Source organism: Phascolarctos cinereus, unplaced genomic scaffold, assembly GCF_003287225.1.
Source record: "Phascolarctos cinereus isolate Bilbo 61053 unplaced genomic scaffold, phaCin_HiC Scaffold_9;HRSCAF=440, whole genome shotgun sequence".
NCBI classification, from domain to species: domain Eukaryota; kingdom Metazoa; phylum Chordata; class Mammalia; order Diprotodontia; family Phascolarctidae; genus Phascolarctos; species Phascolarctos cinereus.
Window position 1 is genome coordinate 207,547,861 of NW_027556402.1, and position 26,587 is coordinate 207,574,447.

Sequence of the window (26,587 nt, forward strand, 5' to 3'; positions counted from 1 at the left end):
CTTTTGACCACTTAGCTATCAGAGAAAGACTTTTGGTCTTACATATCTGTATGTTGTTTTTGTAAATCTCGGATACCCTTGAGAAATTTGGTACAAATATTTTTCACATTAGACCTCTACCCTTCTTATCTTAGATGCATTCATTTTGTGCAGAAGCTTTTCAGTTTTGTGGATCAAAGTTATCTATTTTATCTTTGTTATTGCCTCTATACTGCCTTTGTTTAAGCATATAGTTTTCACCCATAGATACAAGAAGTCTATGATCTGTTTCTCTTGTAATTATTTTATGATATGATCTTTAATATTAAAGTCATGTATCTGTTTTGAATTTATTGTATCACAGGGCATAAAGTGTTGGTCTAAACCAAATTTCTTCCTGTTCTTTCCAGTTTTCAGAACAGTTTTTATAAAATAGGGAGTTCTTTTCTAAGTAATTTGTCATTTCCAGTTTATTGAACAGTGGGTTATTGAGTTCCCTCACTGATTCCCATTTTTCTTATCTAATTTATTTTGATTTATGTTGATCTATTTTATTTTTCAATCAATATCAATTATTTTGATGAAGATTGCTTTATAACATTGAGGACTAGAAAGGCTATTCTATTTTATCTCTACCTTTTGTCATTATTTCCCTTGATACTCCAGACTTTTATTTCTCCAAATAAAATTTGTGATTATTTTATTGATGCCTGTGAAGTATGCCTTTGGTGATTTGATTGGTGTTATAGGATTACAATTATAATTTTACTTTGGTAGTATTGTCATTTTTATTATATTGGCACTGCTCAGCCATGTACTTTTTTCCCAGTTATTTAAATTTTTTAAAAAATTTCTTTAGAATAGCACTTTGTAATTGAATTTGTACATGTATTTTGTGTGCTTTGGTAGGTTGCAAAATTATTTTATGGCTTGTTTTCCCTTTTTATTATTGCTTTTTGTATTTTGTTAACATTGTATAGAAATGCTATTGATTTTTGAGGGTCTATTTTGTAGCCCATGATTTTGATGAAGCTATTAATTCATCATATTTGCTAATTCCCTAGGAATTTCTAAATAAACCATCATGCCAACAGTATAGAGTATTATTTCCTTTTTGATCCATATTTATGCCTTTAATTTCTTTCTCTGTCACATTGCTACTGCTATCATTTTAGAACCATATCAAATAATAGCAGGCTGACTTGGCATCCTAGCTTTACTCCTATGTGTATTGGGAAAGTTTCTAGTGAATTCTCATTGTATATGTTATTGCTTTTCTTTTTAGATAGATACCTTTTATGATATTAAAAATGGTTCTTCTATGCCTATGCTTTGCATGATTTTTTTCTCATGAGTCAACAGCTTAGACGTGCCTACAATGTGAGTTAGATATGCTCAGTTACATTGAGGAAGCATTTGGTGATACCACATTCTAATGATTAGGCCTAAAAGTGAATATCTGATCCATGAAGGCAAAGGGCAAGAACCAAAGAGAATGCTTCCTCAGGCTTTTCCAGCACATGGTTCATACTCTATGACATACCAAGACTTAAGAGTATGAGATGAGCCAAGAAAGCTTATGCCGTCTTTGTCTGCATTAATAGATGCATACTGTCCTCAACAAAATCCTACTCTGTTGCTTCATCGTGGCATGGAGGTGACCATCATGTTAGGAGAGTGTAAGCTCTGAAAAGTTTTTACTGTAATTGAAAGGAGTCTAGTATGGTCCTACCAATAGAACAAATCTCTCTCCTGAAGACCAGCCTTGATAAATTAGGAGAGGCTATTGGCAAAGAAAAGAGTGTGGGGAATTGACTTTATTTTGCTCTCAAAGGTAAAAAGAAATATTATTTTGTGGGATATGTGGTCATTTCCTATCATGGCACTCAAGATAAGTTTTTGTCACAGGCCTCCATGAAAGCAATTACAGTTTATGCACCAATTTCAGTTGCAGATAATGAAGAGGTAAAGGAATTCTACATAAAATTCAAGAAACCCCTCCATATTTAATCAGTGTACATCCTACTAATTTAGTTCAATGTGAAGGTGAGACTTAATAAGGACGGTGAGAAATAAGTTCAAAAGCACGGATCAGGAAAGAATGATAGAGACCAAAATACTTACAGGCTCCACTGAAGCCTTGGACCATTACATTATGAATACTTTAAGAAAAGAATTGCTAAGCTCTTGAGAACCAAATTATATCCCAAAATGAAATAGTTTATGTTTTAATAGACTAGAAAAAACTTGTTATTGATGTGGGAGTCATCCTCGAATTAGCTGTTTGTGTATAGTTAGATTACCAACTTCTTAGAATAAAAATGAAATACAATAAAAGTTTAGAAAAAAGATGCACAGTGATAAAAACTATGTGGCAGGCAGTTGAAAGAACACAATCTTCAGTTATTTGAATAAGTAGTTGATAATGAAAATGGGAGATGGAGAGCAGAAACAACACAGTTACAATAATTTTGCATAGTTTGATGTAAATAAATTGTCATATTAAGTAGATTGGAAGTACCTAAAAAGCTTCTTAGTTAGCAAGTATATGACATTTATCTAGCTGAAAGAGATTTCAGCCAGGGATAAAACTGGTTTAAAATATTAACTTATTTACAAAACCTTTCAAAGAAGGATGGTGAATGATTACGAGCAGCGGCTCCTCATAAAACCAAAGTAATGGAGAATGAAGCCTAATTAAAGAAAACCAAGCAAATAGTCAACTAACCAAAATCATCCTGATGGTATTTTTGGACTGAAATTCAAGGAAGACAACAAACAGAAGGAAAATAAAGAACATATATAAAGATTTTTTTAATAACAATTTTTTTTAATTAAAGACAGTGGTTATCTCATAATCAGGCTTTAACATCACAATCCTGGATGTGCTTATTAGGGAGTTAGATATGGCACTCAAAAGAAGAAAGATAGGAAAAGTGCTGTATAGAAACAGTTGTGCATGGAAAGATGGGTACTAGTGGTGACACATTTCATGAAGGTGTTGAGAGACCAATTCACCAGGTATCTGAAGTAGGCCTATGCAGTTCGATGTAGGGCGCTGTTCTGGACTTTTCCAGGCTCCAGATCCTGATCTGGCTCTAGACAACACAGTTGTAGCCTTGCCCCTGGGTGGAGCTCTAGTAGATAGCTACTGGACTCAGCCCTTGTCAGATAGCTTGAATAGTTTTGATCCTACTCTGAGGTCACAGCAATAGTGAATGGTTTTATTCTGGTCCCCAATTTAGCTTTGCAGTCAGAACAACAATGTTATCTCTACTTTTGAGCTTGGGGATCCTGGTCCACCCTTGTTCCATAGTTCTTACCCTGGTCATTTGCCTGTAAGCTGAATTTGTGACCTTGGGCCAGAAAAGTAACTCACTGTCCTGATCTGGTCTGGTGTTCTTATGATATCATTGCTGGATTAGTTGTGTCTGCTTGTCTGGTGGGGCAGGGTGTTAGCTGGGCCACTGCTTCCTCCTATTAGGTCATTACTGGTAGCTGCCAAGGAAGAATTCTTTAGGGGGAATCCCTCAATTTGCCTCAAAGTATGATTGGCTTATGGCCTCTGGAGAGGGGCTTGGGTAAATATCAGTCTCCACTTCATTGTACAGCAGCCCTCACAGGTGGGTCTCCCTAGTGATCAGAGAAAAGAGAAGCTAGGCCAGGTGAGACTGTGTTCCAATGAGCTATTTCCTTTCTTTCTCCTCTAGAAAACCTCTTTCATACCGAGGTGACTACATTCTAGCAGACAGATTTCCTCTTTAGGACTTCAGGACTACTGCATATTAGACTTTAAACAAGATATTTAATGCAACAGTAGAATGTAAGCTCTTTGAAATCAGGGACTATCTGTGTGTGTGTGTATGTGTGTGTGTGTGTTTTCTCAACTCTATTCCACAATGCTCAATTCTGGCAGGATCTGGCTTCTTACCTTTCTCTGTCTCTCAGTCTCAGAGGGAAAAGGGAACACCCAGTGTCTTTGTCAGTATGTGGATACTTTTGTATATAAATGGGCCACTTAAAGTTTGAAAGGGTTACATCTTTACATGTCCGTCATCCCTGTTCCCTGCTCCTTACAACTCACAATTTCATCTAGAAGATTGGGAGGACTTGATTGGAGGTCACTAAAAATATCTTCCCTCCCCACCCCATTATAATTCCACTGTATACCACTAGTGTGCGAAAAAACAGCTATGTAGTTAACTTGGAAAATCTTGAACCCACAAACCATGTACATACACGGTATCCTATACAACTGTCTTTTTCTGTAGTCTGTGTAAGGAAATATTCCTGTTTGTTGAGGTTTGTCAAGTTAATGTTAATAAAAAAGAAAACTTAAGAAGGAGAGATTGTTGATAACTTTGGAGAGAGCAGCTTCAGTGGAGGAATGAGGTGGCAGGTTGTAGCACCCAGAAGAGGGAGAGGAGAGAAAGCAAGGGAGACAAGCGCTGTCAGTTTTTTCAAGGAATTTGGCTAGCAGAGAATGGTAGGACTAGTGTAGTCCAACTCCCCCATTTTACAGATGGAGAAACCACGCTGGAGGGAGGTTAAGTGACTTGCCCTATGTCTAACAGGCAGTATCAGAGGTGGACTTGAGCCCAACTTCTTTGAGGCCAGGACCAGTGTTCTGTCCACTCTACCACTATCCAAGGTATCTTGGTGTAAACCCCTTGATGTCCAGACCTCTCAATGTCTGTCCCTAGTCGTCTCATTCATTTAGTGTGTCCACTTCCCTTGGTGTCTGGATCCCGGGTCTAGTACACTTGGCGGCTGGCTACATCCTAGCCTCCAGTCCCTCAGGACACCCTGGGCTCCTGGAGCTGCTCCTGCGCCGCTGGCATGTGGACACCAGGGCGCTGCCGGGGGAGGCCTTGTGGTCGGCGGCGCGCGGCCGCCTCTCTCTCCGGCTCCTGCGCCCGCTCCTCGCCTGTTCCTCGCCTGCTCCTCTTCCTCGAGGCTGGGGTCCCGCTGCCGCCTCTCGCCATGGACCGGAACCCGTCGCCTCCGTGGAGGGGGCTGGAGGCCGAGGCCGAGGCCGAGGCCGAGGCCGCGGCCGCGGGGGGAGACTCCATCGGGACCACGATCTATAGCAAGCACTGGCTGTTCGGCGTCCTCGGCGGCCTCATCCAGGTGCTCCCGCCTCTTCCGGGCAAAGAAACCCGGCTCGGATCCGGACCGACCCCCACACTCTCTCCCCCCATCCACACCTTCCCCTGACCCATCACAGCCCCCAGACCCTGCCCCCGCCCCCAACCTGGACCCCTTCCCCCCCATTCACCCCCCCATCACAGCCCCCAGACCCCGCCACACCCCATCTAGAACCCTCCTCCTCCCCGGACCCATCAGTTCGGGGACTACACTTCTCCCCACTTAGATCCAAACCCTCTCCTCCCCTGACCCATCACAACCCACAGGATCTGGACCCACGCCTCCTTTTCACCCTCCATCGCATCCCCAGACCCTGTCCAGCGCACCCTCATACCAGCCCTCCAGGACCCAGGCCCCTGTAGAGCTTCCCTAACCCTCACTACCCTCTCCATCATGTCCCACCCCACCCCCCACATTCCCATTCCCTTCCTCTCCGCCATCATCCCCCGACACCTTCTCTCTGCCCACCTTGGGGACCCACCCCCAACGGCCAGTACTGCCCACAAGGCCATGCCCCCGGCCCACCCCCTCCCTTGCCCGCCGGGATCCCAGCTCTCTCTCCACCTCGAATATCCTTGCCTGTCTCATCCCCCTTACATCCACTCTGTTTCCCCATTCCCAGGCCCCATCCCCCATTCCCATCCTGTCGCATCACCTCCCCTCTGTGTCACAGCCCTCCTGATCTGGTCCCTTTCCCCTAGCACAGCTTCTTGGACCCAGACCTTACCTGGACCCTCCCCGCCTCATCACAGCCCTTCTGGACCAGGACCCCCTGCCTTCCAGTCACAGCTCTACTAGACCAGAATTAACTCCTTTCTGTCCCACCAGACATGCCCTCTACTTCCAATTACATCTCACCTGTCTGGTCTCCGGAGCCACAGACCCCTTCTGCTTCCTTCAACACAAAAGCACAGTCACAGACTACCCAGGGAACTTGACCCTGATTATCTCTGCCTCCATGCCATACCTGGAACCCTCTCAGACCAGAAACTCTACCCCTCTTTTCTTCCCCTAACAGTCATAGCCTACGCACTCTCAATTAGACTCTGGACCTGTTGGTATCAGTTGGACATTTCCTTTAACTCGGGCTACATTCTCACCCCCCAGCCCCATTTCTTGCTACTCTTTGTTTTATTTCCTCAACCCCAGAACCCCTTCACTGGATACTATGATCCATCCTTCCTTCCAATCCACCTCTCCTGTATGTCTCCTACAACCCTGCTCCAAGTGTTGTGGCAAAGGGCTCACCTATTTCTCACACACAGCCCTGTATCTGCCATAGATCTTTGACTCTACCTAAACACCACCAGGACTAAAGGCTTTTCCAGATATACTTCCCAAGACCCTATTCCCTTCAGGTGACTCTGGGTGTATTCTTCTAAACAATGCCAGGCCTTACAGCTACTTCCTCCGCCATCCTTCAAGATGACTCTCCTATTATCCCACTCCCCTCAGGCTCACAGGCTGCCTTAGATATTCCTGGTCTCACCACATACCTCTACCCCATCCATCCCATGTACTGCTAACCAGTGACTCCCAATACCCATTTCAATCTCCGCATCTCCACTAGTTGCACACCCCATGTCCAATCACAGAAAACTCTTCTCCTTCCTCTACCTTTTCCCTCATTATTACTTATAAATGTTGGAAAATATTAAATGGGGAGTGCTATTTACCTGTTTTCTTTCTTTGCCTTTTTGAAGCTTATTAATCCTGAGAAAGCCAAGTGTAGAGAAAATGATAAGGAAGAACAACACACTGAACTGGATGAAGAAATGGAGAATGAACTTTGTAGGGTGTGGGACATGTCAATGGTTGAGGTACGCTTGTGGGGTACTGTTAGGAAGGAAGCTCTTCCTGAAAACTGCTGGTGAATGGATGTTCCCATGTGTTGTTTCTCACCTTTGGAGACCAGCTTGTTATATTATCCCTGCTACTACTGAAGGTAGTGCTGGGGACTGGCTACTGCTAAGTCCACACTGTGTACTTTATCTCTGGAGGTGAAGGAATATGTTACTATGAGTAATTATTGGCTAGATTTATGCTGGCATCTCCTGAAGGTCGTTTGCTGAGAACTTATCCATTTGTGGACAGTGATACTCATATAGGTATAATCCATGACCAGTTTGGTTTGGTTTTTCTCATGTTTTTTGTACCTGGGCGTTAGAGGGTTAGTAGTTGGGACAGTGCTGGTGCATGCAGGGTAGAAGAGAAAGAAAGAAGAAGAAAGTGTCTTTCTGTATCTCCTGTGACATGTGAAGATTGCTGTGAATTCATGAGCAAGTTAGATAGTTTGCTTCCCTGCCAAAGTAGAAGTAGAAATGGGAAGACTATAGCTATCTATATCTATATCTATGTCTATGTCTATGTCTATGTCTATGTCTATGTCTATGTCTATGTCTATGTCTATGTCTATGTCTATGTCTATGTCTGTCTATATCTATATCTCTGTATCTATATGTATATCTATCTATATCTATGTGTGTATATATATGTGTGTGTGTGTGTATATATATGTGTGTGTGTGTGTGTATGTATGTGTGTGTGTGTATATATATATATATATATATATACAATATATATATATATATATATATATATATATACACATATATATATATATATGTGGTTTTTTTTTTGGTTAGGTATTGGGGTTAAATGACTTGCCCAGAGTCACACAGCTAGTAAGTGTCAAGTATCTGAGGCCAGATTTAAACTCAGGTCCTCTTGACTCCAAGACCAGTGCTCTATCCACTGTGCCACCTAACTGCCCTGATGTACTATATTTTTTAAATGCATAGAGAACATTTGTATTCTGGTAATATTTTTAATTAACAGGTGAGAATATGCTTTTTGTTAAGAGTTTCTAAAACTTATTTCCAAAACCTTGTGAAAATCTGATTGTAATAATGCTTTAACGAAGTTCCTTTTGGATGGCACAGATACAGTGGAGGTAGAAACATTCTGTACCAAAAAGGAAAAAAAATCACCGGTACGATGGGTTCTGTTTTACAGCATAGTTTCATTGCCTTGGGAACAATGTTACAAAGACTCTGCAGTATTATTTTTATATCTTGCCACTATTTCTAACTTTACTCTTTGTATTTTATCTATAACCTCTAAGATATAAGCTACATATTTAAAAGATAAATTAGTTAAAGCGAGGTCTTAAGAGGTCTAGAGAAAGATCTTGGCTCATTAAATATTTTGCCTTTTTAGGATGTAGCTTTATTTCTCTATGAATTTAATGCCCCAGACATATTTATGGGAGTTTTGGCCAAGACCAAGTGTCCTCGACTAATGGTAAGTATATAAATGTAAGTCAGTCTTTAAAACAGTAATTGATCCCTTTTGTCCTTTTCCTGGAAACAGTTATAGCAGGTACTTCACTTCTCTGCAGTATTTGGCACTCTTCACTGTCTCCAGGCCCCTTGATATTCTCCTCTTTCTTCTCATTGTTAGGTTTCCCTCTGAGCCTAAATCTTCCCCTACAACATCTGCTGTTCCTAGTTCTGCCCCTTGGGGCCAAGCAGAACTTCCTTCTGCATCATACAACTTCAAATATTTGATGAGAACCATTGCTGTCCAGACTAAATAGCTCTAGTTCCTTCACCTGAGCTTCATATGGCATGATATCCAGGCATTTTCATCATCATCTTGGTTGTCTGTTTTGTAATGTTCTCCAGCTTATTAATTGTAATAACCAGAACTAAACACAATAGTCCATTCATGGTCTAACTAGGGCAGAATACAGTGGGATGATTATTTCCTTCATTCTGAGCACTATGCTTCTCATAATGCAACCTAAGATTGTATTGACTTTTCTAACTGCCATGTCACACTATAGGCTCATGTTGAGTTTGAAGTCTGCTACAAACACCCAAATCTTTTTCACAGGAAGTGCTTTATACTTGACTTGTATATTTTGTATGACAAGTATACTTCATACTTGAATTCCTCATATATTGTACTCATGCAGGTAATTTTTGATTGCAAATGCAAGACTTAGTAATATTTACCCTGTTAAATGCTGTTATTTGCTGTATCCTAATGTCCCAGTCTGTTGAGATCTTTTAGGATCCTGACTTTGTCATCCAATGTTTTTCCTTCCAGTTCTGTGCCATTTTCAAATTTGATAACCGTGCTAATTGCGCCTTTAGGTCACTGTTAAGAATCTTTAATAGGACAGCACCATGGACAGATCCCTGAATACTCCTGTTAGAGACTTTCTCCTAGGCTGACCTCGAGCCATTAATGAAATTTTGCTTGGTTCTTATTCTTAACAAATTTGAATCAGTTCTCTATATATCTTAGAAATGAGCCATTTATCAGAGAAACTTGCTGTAAACATTTTCCCCCTTTTATCTGCTTCTCTTCTAATTTCAGCTGAATTCATTTTGTTTATACATGCACTTCTTAATTTTATGTAATCAAATTTGCCCATTTCACCTCCTGTTTTACCTCTCTATCTCTTGTTTGGTGATGAACTTTTCCCCTTTCCACAGATCTGATGGGAAATTTTTTCTTTATTCCTCTAATTTTTTATATGATGTTATCATTTGTATCTGAATCGTGTACCTATTTGGAGCTTGTCTTGGTATAACATGTGAGATGTTGGTAGTTATTTAGCTTGTGCCAAACTGCTTTCCAGTCTTCTCGACATTTTTTATTGACTGAGTCCTTGCCCCAGTAGCTGGGATCTTTGGGTTTATCTTTTGGCTGCTCTGCTCATTTGCCTACAGGCCTCGTATACCTAATTTGTCACATTGATAGTCTATTTCTTGCCCATTACCAAATTGTTTTGATGATTATTGCTTTGTAGTGCACTATGAGATACAGTACTTCTGGACCCCTTTCCCATCCACTTTTTTCATTAATTCCCTTGATATTCTTAACCTTTTCTCCTTTAGATGAATTTTATTTTTTCTAGTTCAGTTAGTATTTTTTTCCTGCATTTGTGTACTTGGCTAAATAATAATTTTTATTAATCTATCATGATTTATTGAGTTTGTTTTTTTGCCTTAACTATTCTGCCAATTCCTTGAGGTCAGAATCCTTATCATCTATGTTTTTCCTTGTCTCTCCATAATTTTTAACTGTACAAGGGCACATGGCAGGACCTAGATAAATAACCAATCTGGTCTCGTTATAGGGGATACTTTCCCCATCCATTCTGCCTTGTAGGAAATCCATGTGTATAATCTATAATATCACTAACACAAAAGCAGCAATATGGTACGGTTGAGAAGAATGGTGCTGGTAAAAAAATAGTTAAAATACCTATTTTGGACCATAAAAAGCACAGTCATTATTTTTTCATACAGTGATTTTGTACAATTTTTTCCAATGTTTATTTATTTAAAAAAATTTTTGTGTTTACTCTAATTCCACTCTGATACCATGTTTGGTTTGGCAGGAAATTTGCGTGGGAATTTTGGGAAATATGGCCTGTTTCCAGGAGATATGTGTGTCTATCAGTAATGATAAGAATATTGGGTAAGTTTCATTACATAGTAATTATTTCATTTTCATAAACTTTGTTTTTATTTGATTTATATTGAGCAAAACCTACTAGAACAGCTTTTCTAGGAAAAGCTAATGCATGGGATTAAGTGTAAAAGCTGTGAATTACAGCAGCTTCTTTTCTCCATGGTAACTGGTGTTCAATAGCTGTACTAAATTTTTCTTTTTTAATATTTTTTAAAATTTTTTTCAGTTACACATAAAAACAATTTTTAACATTCTTTGTAGAGATTTTGGGTTCCAAATACTCTCCCTTCCTCCCTTGCTCCTTCTCTTCTCTTCCCCCCCCAACTGAGAAGGCAAACAACTTGATATAGATTATACATGTGTAGTCATGCAAAACATATTTCCATATTAGGCATGTTATAAAAGAAAACATACAAAATTACACAAGAAAAAGAAAGAAAGTAAAAAGTAGTATGCTTCAATTTGTATTCAGAGTCCGTCAGTTCTTTCTCTGGAGATGGATAGCATTTTTCATCAGAAGTTCTTTGGAATTGTCTTAAGATCATTATATTGCTGAGAATAGCCAAGTACATGATCATCATATGATGTTGCTGTTACTGTGTACAATGTTTTCCTGGTTCTGCTCACTTTACTTTGCCTTGGTTCATGTAAGTCTTCCCAGGTTTTTCTTAAAGCATCTTGCTCATCATTTCTTATAGCACGATAGTATTCCATCACAATCATATACCACAACTTGTTCAGCCATTCCTTAATTGAGAAGCGTCCCCTAAATTTCCAATTCTTTGCTACCATAGAAAGGGTTGCTATAAATATTTTTGTACATATAGGTCCTTTTCCTTTTTTTTTTTTAAATCTCTCTGGGTTGCAGACTAGTAGTGGTATTACTGGGAGCAGTAGTGCAATTTTGAAAAACTGATGCCTCCTGCTTCCTTTTAATGGGATGAGAGCCTGGGTAGTCCGTGGAGGAGTCAGCTACAAAAGGTAGTGGTCAAGTACTGGATCTAGGCTACTGGATCAGAGTGGGGAAAGCCTATTAGGGAAGGCTGAGGTCCAGGGTAGTCCTTGGGGTTCTGGGAATCATAGTCTCTCAGGATGAACAGGGCCGTCAGAAGTTCTAGGTCATACATGCTCTTGGATTCAGAGCTGGAAGGGACCTTTGTGGTCCTTTAGCTTAGCCCACTCATTTTACTGATGAGGAATCTGAGACCTGTGAGGTAAAGTGATTTACTCAGGGCCCCCATAGGTAGTAAGTGGTGGAGTTGATGCAGTTTCAGGGTTTAGGGACCCCAAAATACTGAGATACAGGGTGGAGTTGTCTGGAAAGAATTCATGGACTCAAGCAGTCTTCCAGTCAGGTGGCAAAAAGTTTATCATAGGGGCAGCTAGGTGGCACAGTGGATAGAGCTCTGGTCTTGGAGTCAGGAGGACCTGAGTTCAAATCCAGTCTTAGACACTTGATGTTTACTAGCTGTGTGACCCTGGGCAAGTCACTCAACTCTGATTGCCTCACCAAAAAGCAAAAAAAATTTCTTGTAATGCTAATATGGTGGGCTTGCAACCTAAGAGGATGCTAAAGTTTATATAGAGAAGTAGTGGATTGTGTGCTAAGCATGCTAATTAGGTGATAACCTACAAGCTTAGTCACAGGCATCATTCACTACTGGAGACAGAGGGTGGGCAGGGAAGAGGATTATGTCTGTGACAAGATAGCTTTGGGAGTTGATGTCTATAGCTTGACCTCTAGATTGTATGCAATAACTGTGGGAATCAATACATGATAGTTTTGTTGCTACAAGATAGTCCAAGGGAAGTTCTACAGAGGCCAGCTTGTTCTTGTAACAGGGAGAGACAGTGAGATAGTTTATCTCACTGCACACAGTCATGAGTTATTACCAGAGATAGGGTCTTTGGGCTGGGGAAAAAACTGTCAGGGATAGTGTTTTGAGGCTAGGGAGAAATGTAATTTTGGAATTGGGATCCAAGTACAAGCACCCCATCAGAGTCAGATTCAAACCCAGGTCCTTTTAACTCCAAATCTAACTCTTTCCATTGTACTGCACTACTGGGCTGGTCTAACCCTGATCTAAACAGGAATCTATAAAATCCCTGACAAGAAATCACTCAGCTTCCACATAAAAGTCTCTAGGATTGGGAAACCCACAATCTTTTTTTTTTTTTTGGCAAGGCGATCAGGGTTAAGAGACTTGCCTAGGGTCACACAGCTAGTAAGTCTCAAGTGTCTGAGGCCAGATTTGAACTCAGGTCCTCTGGTCCTGGAGAGCTGAGTCCAGGGCCAGTGCACCACCTAGCCGCTCCCAAACCCACTATCTTCTGAGGTGGGTGTTTACACTTTTGGAACGCTTGGTGATTAGACAGCTTCTCCTTATTTTTGAGCCCAAATCGGCTTGTGTTGCAGCACCTTTTGAGGCTAAGCAAAACAAGCCTAATAAGACTTCTGCATGTACCAAGGGTTTAAAGCTCCTAGTCAAGCCAGTTTGTATCCCAGGATTGGGGTCTTCTTGGTCTTTTGTGTAGCCAGTTTGAAGGTTTCATGATCTTTTCTTCTTTTCAGAGTTACCTGGTATACTCCCTTATAATTATCCTCTTTTTCCAAATTCTTAGAATATGAGATATTGATAGGTTTGTAATTTCAGAAACAGACCCTTCACTGAGTTATTTTTGTTAAACAGAAAATGTCAGTCATTTGTTCATGCATTTATTAAGTACCTACTGTGTGCCATGTACTCTGCTAGTTAGAAATACATACAAAGAAATGCCAAAAACAGCCCCTGCTCTCGAGGAGTTTTCAATTGAAGTTACATACAGGATAAATTGGAGATAGTCAACAGAGGAAAGGCACTAATACTAAGGGGGATTAGGAAATTAAAATGAAACATTTTACTCAAGTGATGTTTTAATGGAAAGGAAGTATATAAGAGTGTGTGCACTGATTTCTCTTGCCTTGTAGACAGACGCTGTTGCACTGCTTGTATGATTTGGATCCTCCTACTCTGCTGGAAATAAGCAGGTGCGCCATTTTCTTTGTACTCAGTCCAGTTATTTCATCCGCAATGCAGAGGTTCATTTTTCATGAGAAAACTGGAATTGCATTCACCCTATTTTAATTAGACATTGTGTTCATGTTTCTCACACAGGTTACTGTTAACATGTCTTTCCCGGCCACAAGTTGCTAATATTTGGATTGAAAGGATACGGGAAAATCCAGCTGTCTATGAGAGCATTTGTTTCATCATGTCAAGCTCAACAAATGGTAGGTAGCCAAGCCATGTGGAGAGTCAAATTTTTAGGTCATCTTTAATGGTTAAGGAATTATTTCTGAAGCTCAGAGAAAAATATACCTTGATCACAAGAAGAAGTTAAAAAAAATCTCTGAGCTCAAGGTGGCAGTAGACATTAGACTGATGATTTCATTAGGATAGAGGACTTGCAGATGAGGAACCTCACTCCACTGGTGGGTGGGGTGGGATCTTCTCTGCAACTTACAGAGTTGGACCAGAGCAGTGGTATTAAATTCAAGCAAAAAGGGATCCCAACAGGCTGCAGATTGACTTAGAAAACCACATGTTAACATATCTATGTTCTAGTATATTTTTATTTATTTTGCTAAATATTTTCCAATTACATTTTAATCGGGTTCCTGGTACTTGGAAGTGACCTCTTGTTTTATCAAACAAGCCTCTGGCCTAGAGCATTAGGATTATATGACTTGGCTAGGATCAGACAGCCAGAGTGTCAGAGGCAGGAATTGAATCGAGAGCTCCCTGGCTCTGAGATGAGCTCTCTGGCCCCCACTCCATGTCGCTTGTAAGGCTCCTTAAAGGTAAATCATTCTCTTTGTGCCCCAGGACAGTGATAAAGTCCCCTCTTAAGAAAGAAATAAACATGAGAGGGAAAAAGTCCCTCAGAACATTGGTGCCAGTGTAGGAGTTTGACTTTTGTGTGGTGATTTGCCTTAGGAATTTTCATTAACTTGGCTAATTTCAAGATTTTCTCTTCAGTTTCATGGATGTTTTCTTCTCTGCAGTTGACTTGCTGGTGAAAGTGGGTGAAGTGGTTGACAAGCTCTTTGACTTAGATGAGAAGCTAATGGTGGAGTGGATTAGAAATGGCACTGCTCAGGTCCTGCACCAGTCTTCTGGGGATTCTGAAGAGCAACCCCCACTAAAGATTGTCCCCTGTGTACTTGAAGCTGCTAAACAGATCCGGTAGGATTATACAGAGTAGTGTGACCCTGGTCTGCCCTGGGAACCTCCTTTACATGAGGGATTTGGGAGGCCTAGGACCAGGACATGGCCACATAGCTCCTACGGGGCCCACAGAAGAATCTCTGTAGGCCTCTGTGTCCATTTAGGGTGGCATGGACTCTGCACCCACCTCCCATAGGGCAGGGTTGTGCCATAGTGTGCTGCCTCCACCACTGCCCATCCTCACCTCTTGTGGAGGGTCCTGGCCTTTTTTCTCTGTGGTTGAGGCCTCAGTTGAGTGAACCACTATCTTCTAAGTTATCTAGGCTTCAAGTTTTCCTTCCCTCTCACCTCCCGTACTACCTAGTTGTATTGATTCTACTTATACAATATAGCTCACTTCCATCTCCTCCACTTACCTGAATACCACCACAGTTGTAGGCCCTCATCTCTTGTCATCTGAACCATTATGATAACCTTCTTACTCATCTTTCTTCAGTTCTTTCGTCTCCAATCCACTTTTCACATAGCAGCCAAAATAACCTTCCTGATGCATAGATCTTATTATCCTGTCACTCTCCTGCTAAAAACCACTGTCATTCTTTAACACCCATTGGACAAAGTACAAATTTCTTAACTCTTTCTGCCCTAACACTATTTCTCTTCATTCATTCTAGCCATAGGGACCGTTAGCTCTTCTCAGTGTCATCCTGCCTCTGTTTACTAGTGCAGGCCATCCCCTGTGCCTGGAACATATTCTTCACTCCTCTCTTTCTATTGAAATTGTTGTCTTCCATCAAGGCTCAGCTGACATGCTACCTCTAACAGGAAATCTCCCTGACCTACCTAGCTAAAAGTAATAATAATAAAAATAAAAATAATCTCTCCTTTCTTAAATTTTCTTGACACACTTTCTTGACCTCACCTCCTTCCATCATATTTTAAGTTGCACTTTCCTTGAATGTAAGCTTCTTGAGGGCAGGGGCTGGCTTATTTTTCGCCTTTGTGTTTCTAACACCTAACAAAATGCTCTGCAGATAAAAAGTGCTTGGTAAAGGTTTGTTGAGTTGTTGGAAAATCACCTCCATTAGTTCTCTAAAAAGATCCTTTTCCTTAGTGGATGGAGATCTAAGAAGAGACTGAATTGGTTGGAATCCAGACATTGCTGATGCTGATGGGGATTCCTTTTTAGCTTTTACCATTGAGGAGAGGAGGCAGCCCTTGGGACAACCAAGAAGAAACAAACAGTGCTGCCTTGCTGGCAAGCTCTAGAAATCCATCTTTTAAGGGTGACGGGACAAAATTCTGTTGGTTTGAGGAAAGTCTCTTTGTGAGGTTTCCTGCAGGAAGGTTTGGGTCTGGGCTGGAAATATTTTGTTTCCTAGGTTCTGTCTATTGGGTAATTATCTGTCTTTAGGCCTGGAAGTCATGAGTCAGTGTTTTTGTTGTTTGCATGCAGTTTTGATAACCCAATAGGACTGGAAGTTTATATGCACATCTTACAACTACTTACTACTGTGGATGATGGAATTCAAGCAATTGGTAAGCGATTTTATGGAGAAGTATGAGAATGATGATAGCTCATTTTAGTCATTTAATTATTTTCCCTTTTTGAATCAGTGCTTTCTTTATCAAGTTCAGCCTCCTGATGCTGGAAGAGATACTTGGAATTTCCTTTTTGATCTGGCCTGCCACGACTTCTGTCAGCCTGATGATCCACCAATCATACTTCAGGAACAGAAAACAGTGCTGGCTTCTATCTTCTCGGTATTATCTGCTGTGTATGCGTCACAGACTGAACAGCAGTATGTAAAGATGGAAAAAAGCAAGTATCATTTCTACCAGTTGTGAATAATGGTGATTCCCTTTTTAACCCTGGTAATTTTCAAAATAGTTTACCTATACACATCCCATGTGTAACCCTCAGAGCTGATCAAACTGGGAATAACCTTAGTAGAAATGATAGAGGCAGGATTGCATGTACTATGATAGAAAGTTGCACAAAGTAAGGATAGGCAGAATTTAATTTTAGCAAATACCATTATAATTTCTTATCCTGTATAACAAATTTTAGCATGTAATCTACATTAATCTGTGTTTTTACTGATCTTGTTACCAAATATTCTATTATATGGAAGATCCTGTATGGTGGTTATCCTGCCAGTGTAGAAGTCAGTTTACAGAATGAATACCATGCCATTCCTCCACCCCCCACCCACCCATTCAGTAAATTCCAGTGACACTTCTAGGATCAAATATAAAAATCCTCTAACATTCAAAGCTCTGTATAACCGGCCGCCTCCTACCTTTCCTGTCTTTTCACACCTCACTCCCTGACTTTAACTCTGTATTCCTGTGCCACTTACCTCCTTGCTGTTCTTCTCTCCAGACTGCCCATCTCTTAATTCCATCCATTTTTCCTGGCTGTCCCCCATCCACAGAATGCTCTCCCTCTTCTCTGCTTCCTGCCTTCCCTGACTTTCTTCAGGTTTCAGCTACAATCCTGTCTTCTACAAGAAGCCTGTCCTGATCTTCCTTAATGTTATTGTCTTCCCTCTTAGATTATTCCCATTTTATTCTTTTTCTTGTTTGTACGTAGTTATTTGCATGTTGTATCTCCCATTGGACTACTTGAGAGTAGGGGTTGTTTTTTTGCCTTTCTTTGCGTTTGCAGACATATTACCAATGAAGAATTGTGCAGGACAAGTAGTGAAAAAGATGTCATCAGAGAGATATATGACTGGAAGGAGGTGGGCCAGTTCTGTAATGAAAGTGAAGGATCGCTAATGAGCAGCTCATGTGCTTAGGAGATAGTCTACCAATTTCAAGAGATTTAGAGGAAAGGGCTCCTGCATGTTGACTAGACCCTTGTAGAGGATTTACAGAAGGGGACAGGCTAGAGGTGCAGAGGATGAGATGACTTGTATAGGTTGCATTCATTACCTTTGGAGGGAGATCCCACATCAGTGACATCCTACACATCTGTTAACAGTGAAAAATGTTAGATGCCTACTAGCTCGAATTAATGCAGAAAGATTAGACAGTGCAGGACAAGATCAGGAATCCATTGGCTGGGCTGTAGAATTCATGAAGGAGAGGCTTTTGACTTTTTCATATTTTGAATGTAAACTCTTACTTTTCTATTGTCATATTTATAGTCTTAATTTAGAGCTGACATTTGTAGAACATAGTAGATGTGTTTGATTTGATCAGATCTCTTAAAAATCTTATTATTTTTATGATAGCAGAAATACTCAATATATTTCTGACTTTGTATTTCTTCATTTATTGGTTGTACAATAGATCTGCCTCTAATTGGCGGCTTGATTTGGGTCCTGCACAACATGGAGGAATGTGAGAAAAGATCAGTGAACTTGGCAGATTGCGCTACAGAAGAAACTTCAAAGTCCGATATAACTGAGGAGGATTTCCACTTGAAAGTTTTGAAGGATGTTTCATGCGAATTACTTTCTAATATTTTTCAGGCATTGACAAAGGTACTGAAAAATCCTTTTATGTTGACCGTTCAGGTAAGGAAGGGCTAGGCCTAGTTCCTAAGCTTTTGTAGAGGGTGGGGAGGAGAAGTGAGAGGGTAGACGTTTGGGGTGTAGTGTGACTGCCTAGGTAATGCCTCTAGTGAATGAGGGGCTGGGCAGCAGTACAGGGAAGTTGTCTGAAGGATGTCTTTATCTGAAAATAGTGAACTTAGGTTCCAGTGAGAAGCAGTGGGGTAGGGTGGCTACAGGGCCACCCTGAGCCCTTGAAGGAAAGCTGGATTCAAGCCTTGTGCCTGACACCTGTTAGTCACATGACCATAGGCACCAATCATTGAACCTCTGCCCCAGGCACTGAGAGTTCTGGCTTCCATTTATAGGAGGAGTTTTCACACCTGGGATTTCCTTGTACCTATGAAATCACAGATCAACTGCCCCCCCCCCCCAAATCTCAGTGGTGGGTTTAGGTTTATTTCCCATAGAACATTAGTGATTGAGTTTCCTACCCTATCCCCTCTGTGATGCAAATTTCAATGAATTTGGGGTGCTCACTACCTACCAACATAACCCATTCTAAACTTGAACAACTAAAGCATCGTTAGACAGTTAACCTGTATTGTGCTAAAATCTGCCTCTTGGGAACTTCCATCTTTTGGTTCTTGTTCTGCCCCTTGAAACTACATGGACTAAATAAGATCCCTCTTCCATGCGTTAATTCTGCAAATATTTGAAAACATCCATTCTGCTCCCCTTTGTCTTCTCTTTTTCGGAGAAGTTCCTTTCAAAGTTGTCATTAAACGTGATTTCACAACTCTTTTATGATCCTGGTCACCTTCTTCTGCACGTGCTTTTCTTTAATTGATTAATAGTTTGTTTTTCTTTTTTCTTTTTTTTAATTTTTAGGCAATTGGGGTTAAGTGACTTGCCCAGGGTCACACAGCTAGTAAGTGTCAAGTGTTTGGTCTGAGGTCTGATTTGAACTCAGGTCTTTCTGACTTCAGGACCAGTGCTCCATCCATTGTACCACCTAGCTGCCCCAATAGTTTGTTTTTCTAAAGCCTGAGGTGATAATCATAATAAATGTTTTCTTCTTAGCACCCCAGTGAGGTGGGTTGTGCCAGTCTTCTTTCCATTTTACAGATGATGAAATTTGAGACTCAGAACAGACTGGCCTACAGGTACCTGGCTAGTTGCCAAGACTTAAAGGAGGGATTCTGCCTTGCATCAAAGTCCTGCCCTCTTTTTGTCACCTCACACTAGTTCTCTCAGAGAGGTGTGGGTGGCTTCATGGAGCTTCCTTCTGTGAAGCTTAAGAACACAGGGCCACCTTCTCCTGGAGTTACTGCTAAGTCTACTTTACTAATCAGTTTTTCCTCATTTGTCAGAATTGACAAATTATCAGTTTCCCTTATCAGTTTCCCTCCATTTTCCTTTACCTTCTGAGAGCTGAAGCTGTCAGCAAGGCAGTTTATTAATTTGTGGGATGCTTTGTTTTTAGCAGAATGAGAGTTCTAGTAGAAGTCTGAATAGCTGAAGTCCCCTTTCTTTACAGTATCTTTCCTGTATGTCAGTTTTGTGTTTTCCATTAGGAAAGCAGAATCTATAACCTCAGTCTGATTAGCATCTATAACATATTTTTACAAGATCACTTCTGTTTCTCCTTTTATCTTCACCAAATGTTCCCCCACCATATTAATACTCCTTTTTTTATGCATACAAGCTTTTTTGATATGTTCCCTTCATCTCAATCTTGAATCCTTCTCACCAAGTAACATCTTTAGGACTGTATTTATTTCCTTATTCTAACATTTCATGTTCATTTTATTTACTACTTACACTGTGCATCTGAGGCCAAGAGTATTTTTATGACCTCTTGTTATTTTTTCTTAAAGATTACTGGCAGCATCTCCTGCACTATTTTCCCATATTCTATGCCATTGATATTGTCCTCCATAATGTCCAGTTTTTAGTTTTAGCTGGATATCTTCCTTGTCCTCAGATTTAAGTTTAAGCTTGATCAGGTTACTGAATTTCCTGCTCATTGTTTTCTTACCAGCCATTGTGAGGTGTTCTTTACCAGGAACCCATGCTTCTGGTGTTTCAAACAGTAGCCCGGAAAAACCTCCTGTTTTTCCATCCCATCTAGATGAATGGTTGTTGCACTTTCCGTATCCTCCTGTCTCTTCCAAAGTTATAACTTTGGAGGAGAAGAAGAGCTAAAGCCTTCATCTCTGCCTCTAGATCATTCAATTTTTTACAAAGGTTGTCAGGGGATATTCAATACCTACTAAGACATGAGGAAGATTCCAGCGGTATCAGCAATAGCATCGAGGCATTGTCCCAGCTATCTCAGGAAAACACTTGAGGCGAGAGGAAAGGAGAACCATAACAAGAATGACCGGATCAAGCTTTGGATGTCTTCCTTTGCTGATTTTGTAGCTTTTTTACCTGTATATATATATATATTTTTTTTCAGGAAAATATCGTTCAGGCTCTAAAGGAGGACTATCTAAACAAGCAGATGTGTTCCTGTGCATTTAAAAACCTTCTTCCCATGTACCGCTCAGTGGTGAGTGTGTGGGGAGGCCTTGGGTTCACATGGAATACAATGTTGCAGTGACGTGTGGATTTGTGGGCCCAATTGTTGTTTAGTCGATAAGTTGTGACTGACTCTTCATGACCCCATTTGGGGTTTTCTTGGCAAAGATACTGGAGTGGTTTGCCATTTCCTTTTCCAGCTGGTGTAGTTGGCAGGTTTCGAACTCAGGAAGATGAGTCTTCCTGACTCCAGGCCCAAATTTCTAACCACAGTGCTACCTTGTTGCTTATAGATCTCAGCTTTGGGGATAACCAAAGTGTACGTTGAGACACAAACCTATCTTCAGAGCTGCCTGTTCTGTGTCTGCAGTTAGAGTTTAAATTCCTCATTCCAAAAAACAATAATTAAAAAGCTACTGTGAGCATAGAATTATGTTAGGCACTGGGGGAAAATAGAAAGTTTAGAAAAGACACTTTTTGACTTCAAGGAATGTACTATTTAATGGGGAATAATACTCAGAGATAGGTAGGCATGATATACACTATTCTGTGATAAATGTATTAGAGAGTTGGTTCCAAAACAAAATATCATGTGAAGTGTCTGGGTGGGGTATCGGGGGAAGGAGGCTCATTACCAAGAAGGAGGATCAGGGGAGACTTCCTGGAGTGGGCAGTACTTGGACTTGATGTTTATAGAAGCATAGAAATTTGACAAAGTGAGGGAAGGCAGGCATTTCAGATACAGGGCCCAAGCTGAGCAGAGGCGTAGAGGCCCAGGAAAAGAGCCTGTGTTTGGGGAGTGGGGAGTTGCCCAGTTTGGGGTGAACATAGCTCCATGGAAAGGGGTTTTTTGAGATAAGTCCTTGAATACCAGATAGAGGACTCTACTTGGAAGGCAGTAAGAAGCCACAGCTAAGACAGTTAAGCAGGAGACTGCTGTGATCAGAACTAGGGATAAGAAAGATTGCTCTAGTAGCAATATGGAGGCAAGATTGGAGGAGGGAGAGAGGAGTAGTAGGGGACTTCTCTGGTGAACAGAGCAGTCGTCTGGGCTGGTGGTGATGGTGCCCAGGGTTAAAGAGAGGGCAGTGGGACTTTTCAAAAGGGGACAGAAGTGAGGGATGTTTTGGAAGGGCAATCCGTAGGCCATGGGAGAGGACAGGGTCAGATGATGGTCATCTTTGTCTTCCTCCCCTGAGGGCCCCAGTGCCAGCATACAAGCACCTCTGTTTTGAGGGCCCTCCTTTATTCCCTCAACTACGTACTAAGTCTTGAGACATTTAACCTTTACTAATTTACACTTGTCTTCTAAGCTGATATTGTAACTGCCTAGAACTCTCCCCTCACCTCCATCTTCAGCTCATTCTATGTATGAAGTAGACAGTATAAAAAGACAAGCAAGATTTGTACACAGTGGCATCCAGTAGGATTTTTCTCAACAATTTCATCGTGAGCATGACAATCGAGGGTCATCTAAACATGGAGGGTGGTACCAGAACTTGGATTTTATATATTGGGGTGGAGGCATATTGGAGGATGTTAGTCGTGGGAGTAAATGGAAGGGGAAAGTCCACTTACCTGATGATGTCCTGGGAAGTAGAAGCCAGGAGTTATTGACATTAAGGGGCAACTGCAGCATGTGGAGCATGGAATCACCCTCTGCGTAAGATGTTAATTCACAATGAGGGCAAACATGTGTAATGTAGTGTTTTCTTTGACTGTAGGTGGAAGGCTTCCTTAACGTCCTGTGCGAAGCTGACAAGGCTCTTGTGGATGATCTGAGGAAGGATTTCCCAAATTTGAAGGCACAGAACTAAAAGTAGAACAGAACAGCCCTTACTTGAGGAAAAGACTTTCTTTACATGGCTAAAGAATATGACAGCTTCCAGACACTTTGCCTTCCTGATGGGACTTGTAAGGGACAGCTGAGGGAGATGGCTTGTGGAGGAGTGGTAGGGAGCCCCCATGGGCTGCGACTGCCCTACTTCCCTCCCCTTTGTGTGTCGTGATCGAGAGGATAAAGCTGCTCTTGGCTGTGGCGGTTTGTCAGCTTCAGTGGAAGTAAATCATGCTAGTATTTAGGGTGTCCACAGGGAATGCTTACCTGAACCTGAATTTTGTGCCAGAATTTCATATACAAGTAGATGTTAGACCCTAAAGTCCATTTAAAATGGATTTATTTATGGTAATTATGACAATTATCAGGATCTTTAAATACCTGAAAAGAGGCAAAACCCATTAGAGTTTGATGTTAGACTGGGTTTATTAACAGGGCCAACATTCAACAGTATTGTGCAAGTAGAAACGTTGCCATGCCTGTGTGAGCATGGTCACATCTGGAAATCCCCCTTTACGACTTAATTCTGGTGGCAGTTCATAACATAATTGGTTTCAAATCACTGAGTTGTTTTGAGGAACAGTTGATTCCTTTTCTCTCTCCTGATTGAGGTACAATGTAGCTTGTGACTCTTTTTGCTTGTCAGATTTGGCCATGGTCCCAATGTTATCTGTCCACTGTGACCAGTTACGCTGGGCTGCAATGTCAGAATTCTTCTATCTTTGGCTTCTGTAATTTCCACAAATTTACATGGAGAACCAACAGACATGTTTGGGGTTTTTTTTGTTCATAATAGACTCCAAAGCCACACCCAGCAGACTTGGTAGTGTTTTCCCTATACATGCCATGACATTTTGGCCTATAAATGCCAATTTAGATCATATTTTGCCTTTTGTGGCAGAGCTTTCCCACTCAGAAAATTTAAAAATGCTCAAGTTAGCTATATGCAAGTAGACAGTTAGCTTCTCTAGTGTTGAAATGAGATTTTGTACATTCTTTTGCATGGTTTCTGGATCCCTCTACTTTTCACATTTGTATAGAAAATTACACATGCTAGCAACTGAAGCTATAACCAGTAGATTTTTTTATATTTTTCTTCATGAACATATATGTTGTTCATTTTGGTGCTGACCTTAGTATAGGTAGAGCAATAGGCTGAAATAACCCACACAATCAAAGAAAATAAGCCATGCCTCCCAACCAACAGACAGATTGTACATCTCAGGCTGGTGCTGGAAATTCTCCTGTTAGACATTAATCTTTTTACCTGTAGACTGTTAAAATATTCCTTGGAAGGGTAATGCTTATCAGACCTTACTGCAAATGAATTTCAGATCCTATCATGAGAAGTTTTGATGGGGGTGAAGAACTTTTAACATGAACACTCTGAGCACCTAGGGGGATGAGGACACCCCGATGGTTTGATCCCAAAGGTGGATGGGAACATAGTTTCTTCATAGTTTCACTCAGTTTTCACAGTTGTCTTGTATACCATGTTTTTCACTGTTCAAAGGTCAGTACTTATATTGCTCTCTATATGTTATATTTTGATATAGTTGAAAACTTTTCTGTATAACTACCAATTAAAATAAAAGTGAAATGAGTATTGTTTCTATTTTCCTTTTCTTAATTCTGAAAAAACCAAAAAGCCCCTAAAACATTTGCAAAAGAGAGGTGAGTGATGCTTGAGTTAATGAGGGAGGGATACACAATTGGAATGTGGTCTTCCAGTTTCCATTCCTTGTGGAGTTTTCAGCTGGATTTGACCTCAGCTGGTTCTTGAAATGTGTGTGCCACTTACGTTTCTGATTCCTTTTAATCTTTGTTGTTTGTTGTACCTACCCCTCTGGGAAAGATACACACATACTCGTGTATTTACTTTTCTCTTTTGGTTTCATTGAAACTTAAGCCTTGGAATATTGGAGGAGAGGCTCATTGACACACTATTGTGGATGGTGCTATGGATTGGTCCATCTACTCTGGAAACCAATTTGGAACCATACCCCTAGACTGTTCATACCCTTTGATCACTGATACCACTACTAGCTCTAAACTTCAAAGAGGTCAAAGATTGAGGGAAAGGACCTATATGTTCAAAAATATTTATAGCAGTACTTTAGGATGTAGCAAAGGAGTAAAACAAAATGGGAGCCCATCAATTGGGAAATGACTGAACAAATTGGGGTATATGAATATAATGGAATATTATTGTGTTGTAAGGTAAAGAATTCAGAGAAACCGGGGGAGTTTGTATCAACTGATCCAGAGTGAGATGAGCAGAGAGCCAGTAGAACGATTTATATAATGATCACAGTAACATAAAGAAAAACAACTTGCCTCTAACAATCTAGGATATCATATAATCTATTCCAACAAGTATTGACTAAAGGCGTATGACATGGGAGGCCCAGACAACCAGTCGGGTCTATTATCTATACTACTTACACTCACACTCATCCTTGTATGCTGGGGAGTACTGGAATGCATCATGGGAGATGGCAATTGGATGCACCAAAGATTTTATGAACTTGGTAGTGAGGCAGGCTGTGGGTGACTTTAGGCATGTCTTGCATTTGGCAATAATTGCACACATTAGAATATGTGCCCCGTAATTACCTTTGGGCCTTTTCTCTTCTTTCATTAACATGCTAAAGTCATGCCCTCAAATTCAGGGCACCTGAGGAAAGGCTTTGTCAGCAACTAGATTGCCAAAGTGTGAAAGGGCAAAAATTCTGTGGGGTAACAGGAGAAGTGTGCCAAAAAACACTCTTTCAAAAAAATCTGCGCTTAGCTACAACAGATATATGAAGTTTATGTTATTGGAAATTAAAAATTGGGGGCCATTCAGGCCTGAGAATCCATCAATTCTAATCAATGGAGTCAAAGGACCATTGGAGTAGATCCATTTAAACCTAGAGTAGTTCTCACCCCTCACACCAAAAATGGAATTCGTGCCTTCACTTTCAATCTGAGATGGATTTAAAGAGAACAGGCCTCAAAGATGGGGAGGTAGCTAGTACAATTTGGAGTTATAAGCTTATATTTAGAGCCAGAAGGGAGCCCAACCCTCTTATTTTACAGAGGAGGCGAGTAGGCTCAGAGAGCTTCAGTCATATGCCCAAGGTCACCCAGGTAGTAAGCAGCAATGGTAGCATTTGCAGCTAGGCCTTCTTGCCTCCAAGTACCACATTCTATCCATTATACCACATGATCTCTCAAATCCCAGTCCTGCCTGCATGACATTTAGCAAGTCATGACCACTGTTTTCCCAATTGCAAAATGAGGGGGATTTTAACCTCAAAAATCTCTTTCATCTTTAAATCTATGATTCTAAGACCTAGTATCGGCCATGTATCTAGGGCATATATATCCCTTCTTCTCTCAGTGCCCCAAGGAAACTCTTGGGCTAAGTTATAGATGAGATACCCGTTTGTATCTGTGGAGGGAGCTTCCACATTGGGATTACACTCACACTGACAAAACCATAGATCCAGCCTTCTCTCCATGTTCTCTTCTCCCCAGTACTATCTATACAAAGAACGAACCAAAAACAGTCCTGCCCTTGATGATTGTTCAAATTTCCAGCATGGAGACAATGAACTTGAATTCTGTACTATTATGCAATTTGAATGAGAAAATCAGAAATTTTGCCTTACTATATTAACATAGCTTTCAGATTGATTTAAAATCACAAACGTAGCTTTTGAAATCTTAGGAGTCAGCTATTGCAAGGCAAAGTTTAAATGGACCTCAGTGATTTTTTTTTTACCCCCATTGATTAGAATTGGGTCCTCAGGATTGAATGGCCCCCAAATTTTAATTATTTTTGATAAAATATCACAAATCTTTTGTAACTAAGTGAAGATTTTTTTAAAGGGTTTTGGTTCGTCTCTCCT

At 40.8% G+C, this 26,587-nt stretch overlaps 1 protein-coding gene across 1 annotated transcript; it reads left to right on the forward strand.

The window, feature by feature from the left end:
• The first annotated feature begins 4,872 nt into the window (after nucleotides 1-4,872).
• On the forward strand, nucleotides 4,873-24,295 carry SAAL1 (serum amyloid A like 1). The gene is made up of 12 exons (XM_021005471.2): nucleotides 4,873-5,109; nucleotides 6,831-6,947; nucleotides 8,347-8,430; nucleotides 10,544-10,623; nucleotides 13,586-13,645; nucleotides 13,773-13,888; nucleotides 14,663-14,843; nucleotides 16,282-16,364; nucleotides 16,459-16,647; nucleotides 18,126-18,319; nucleotides 20,793-20,885; nucleotides 22,579-24,295. Exons 1-12 carry the CDS (start codon nucleotides 4,963-4,965, stop codon nucleotides 22,669-22,671), a joined length of 1,437 nt encoding a protein of 478 aa, XP_020861130.1. The 5' UTR covers nucleotides 4,873-4,962; the 3' UTR covers nucleotides 22,672-24,295.
• The last annotated feature ends 2,292 nt before the right edge of the window (nucleotides 24,296-26,587 follow it).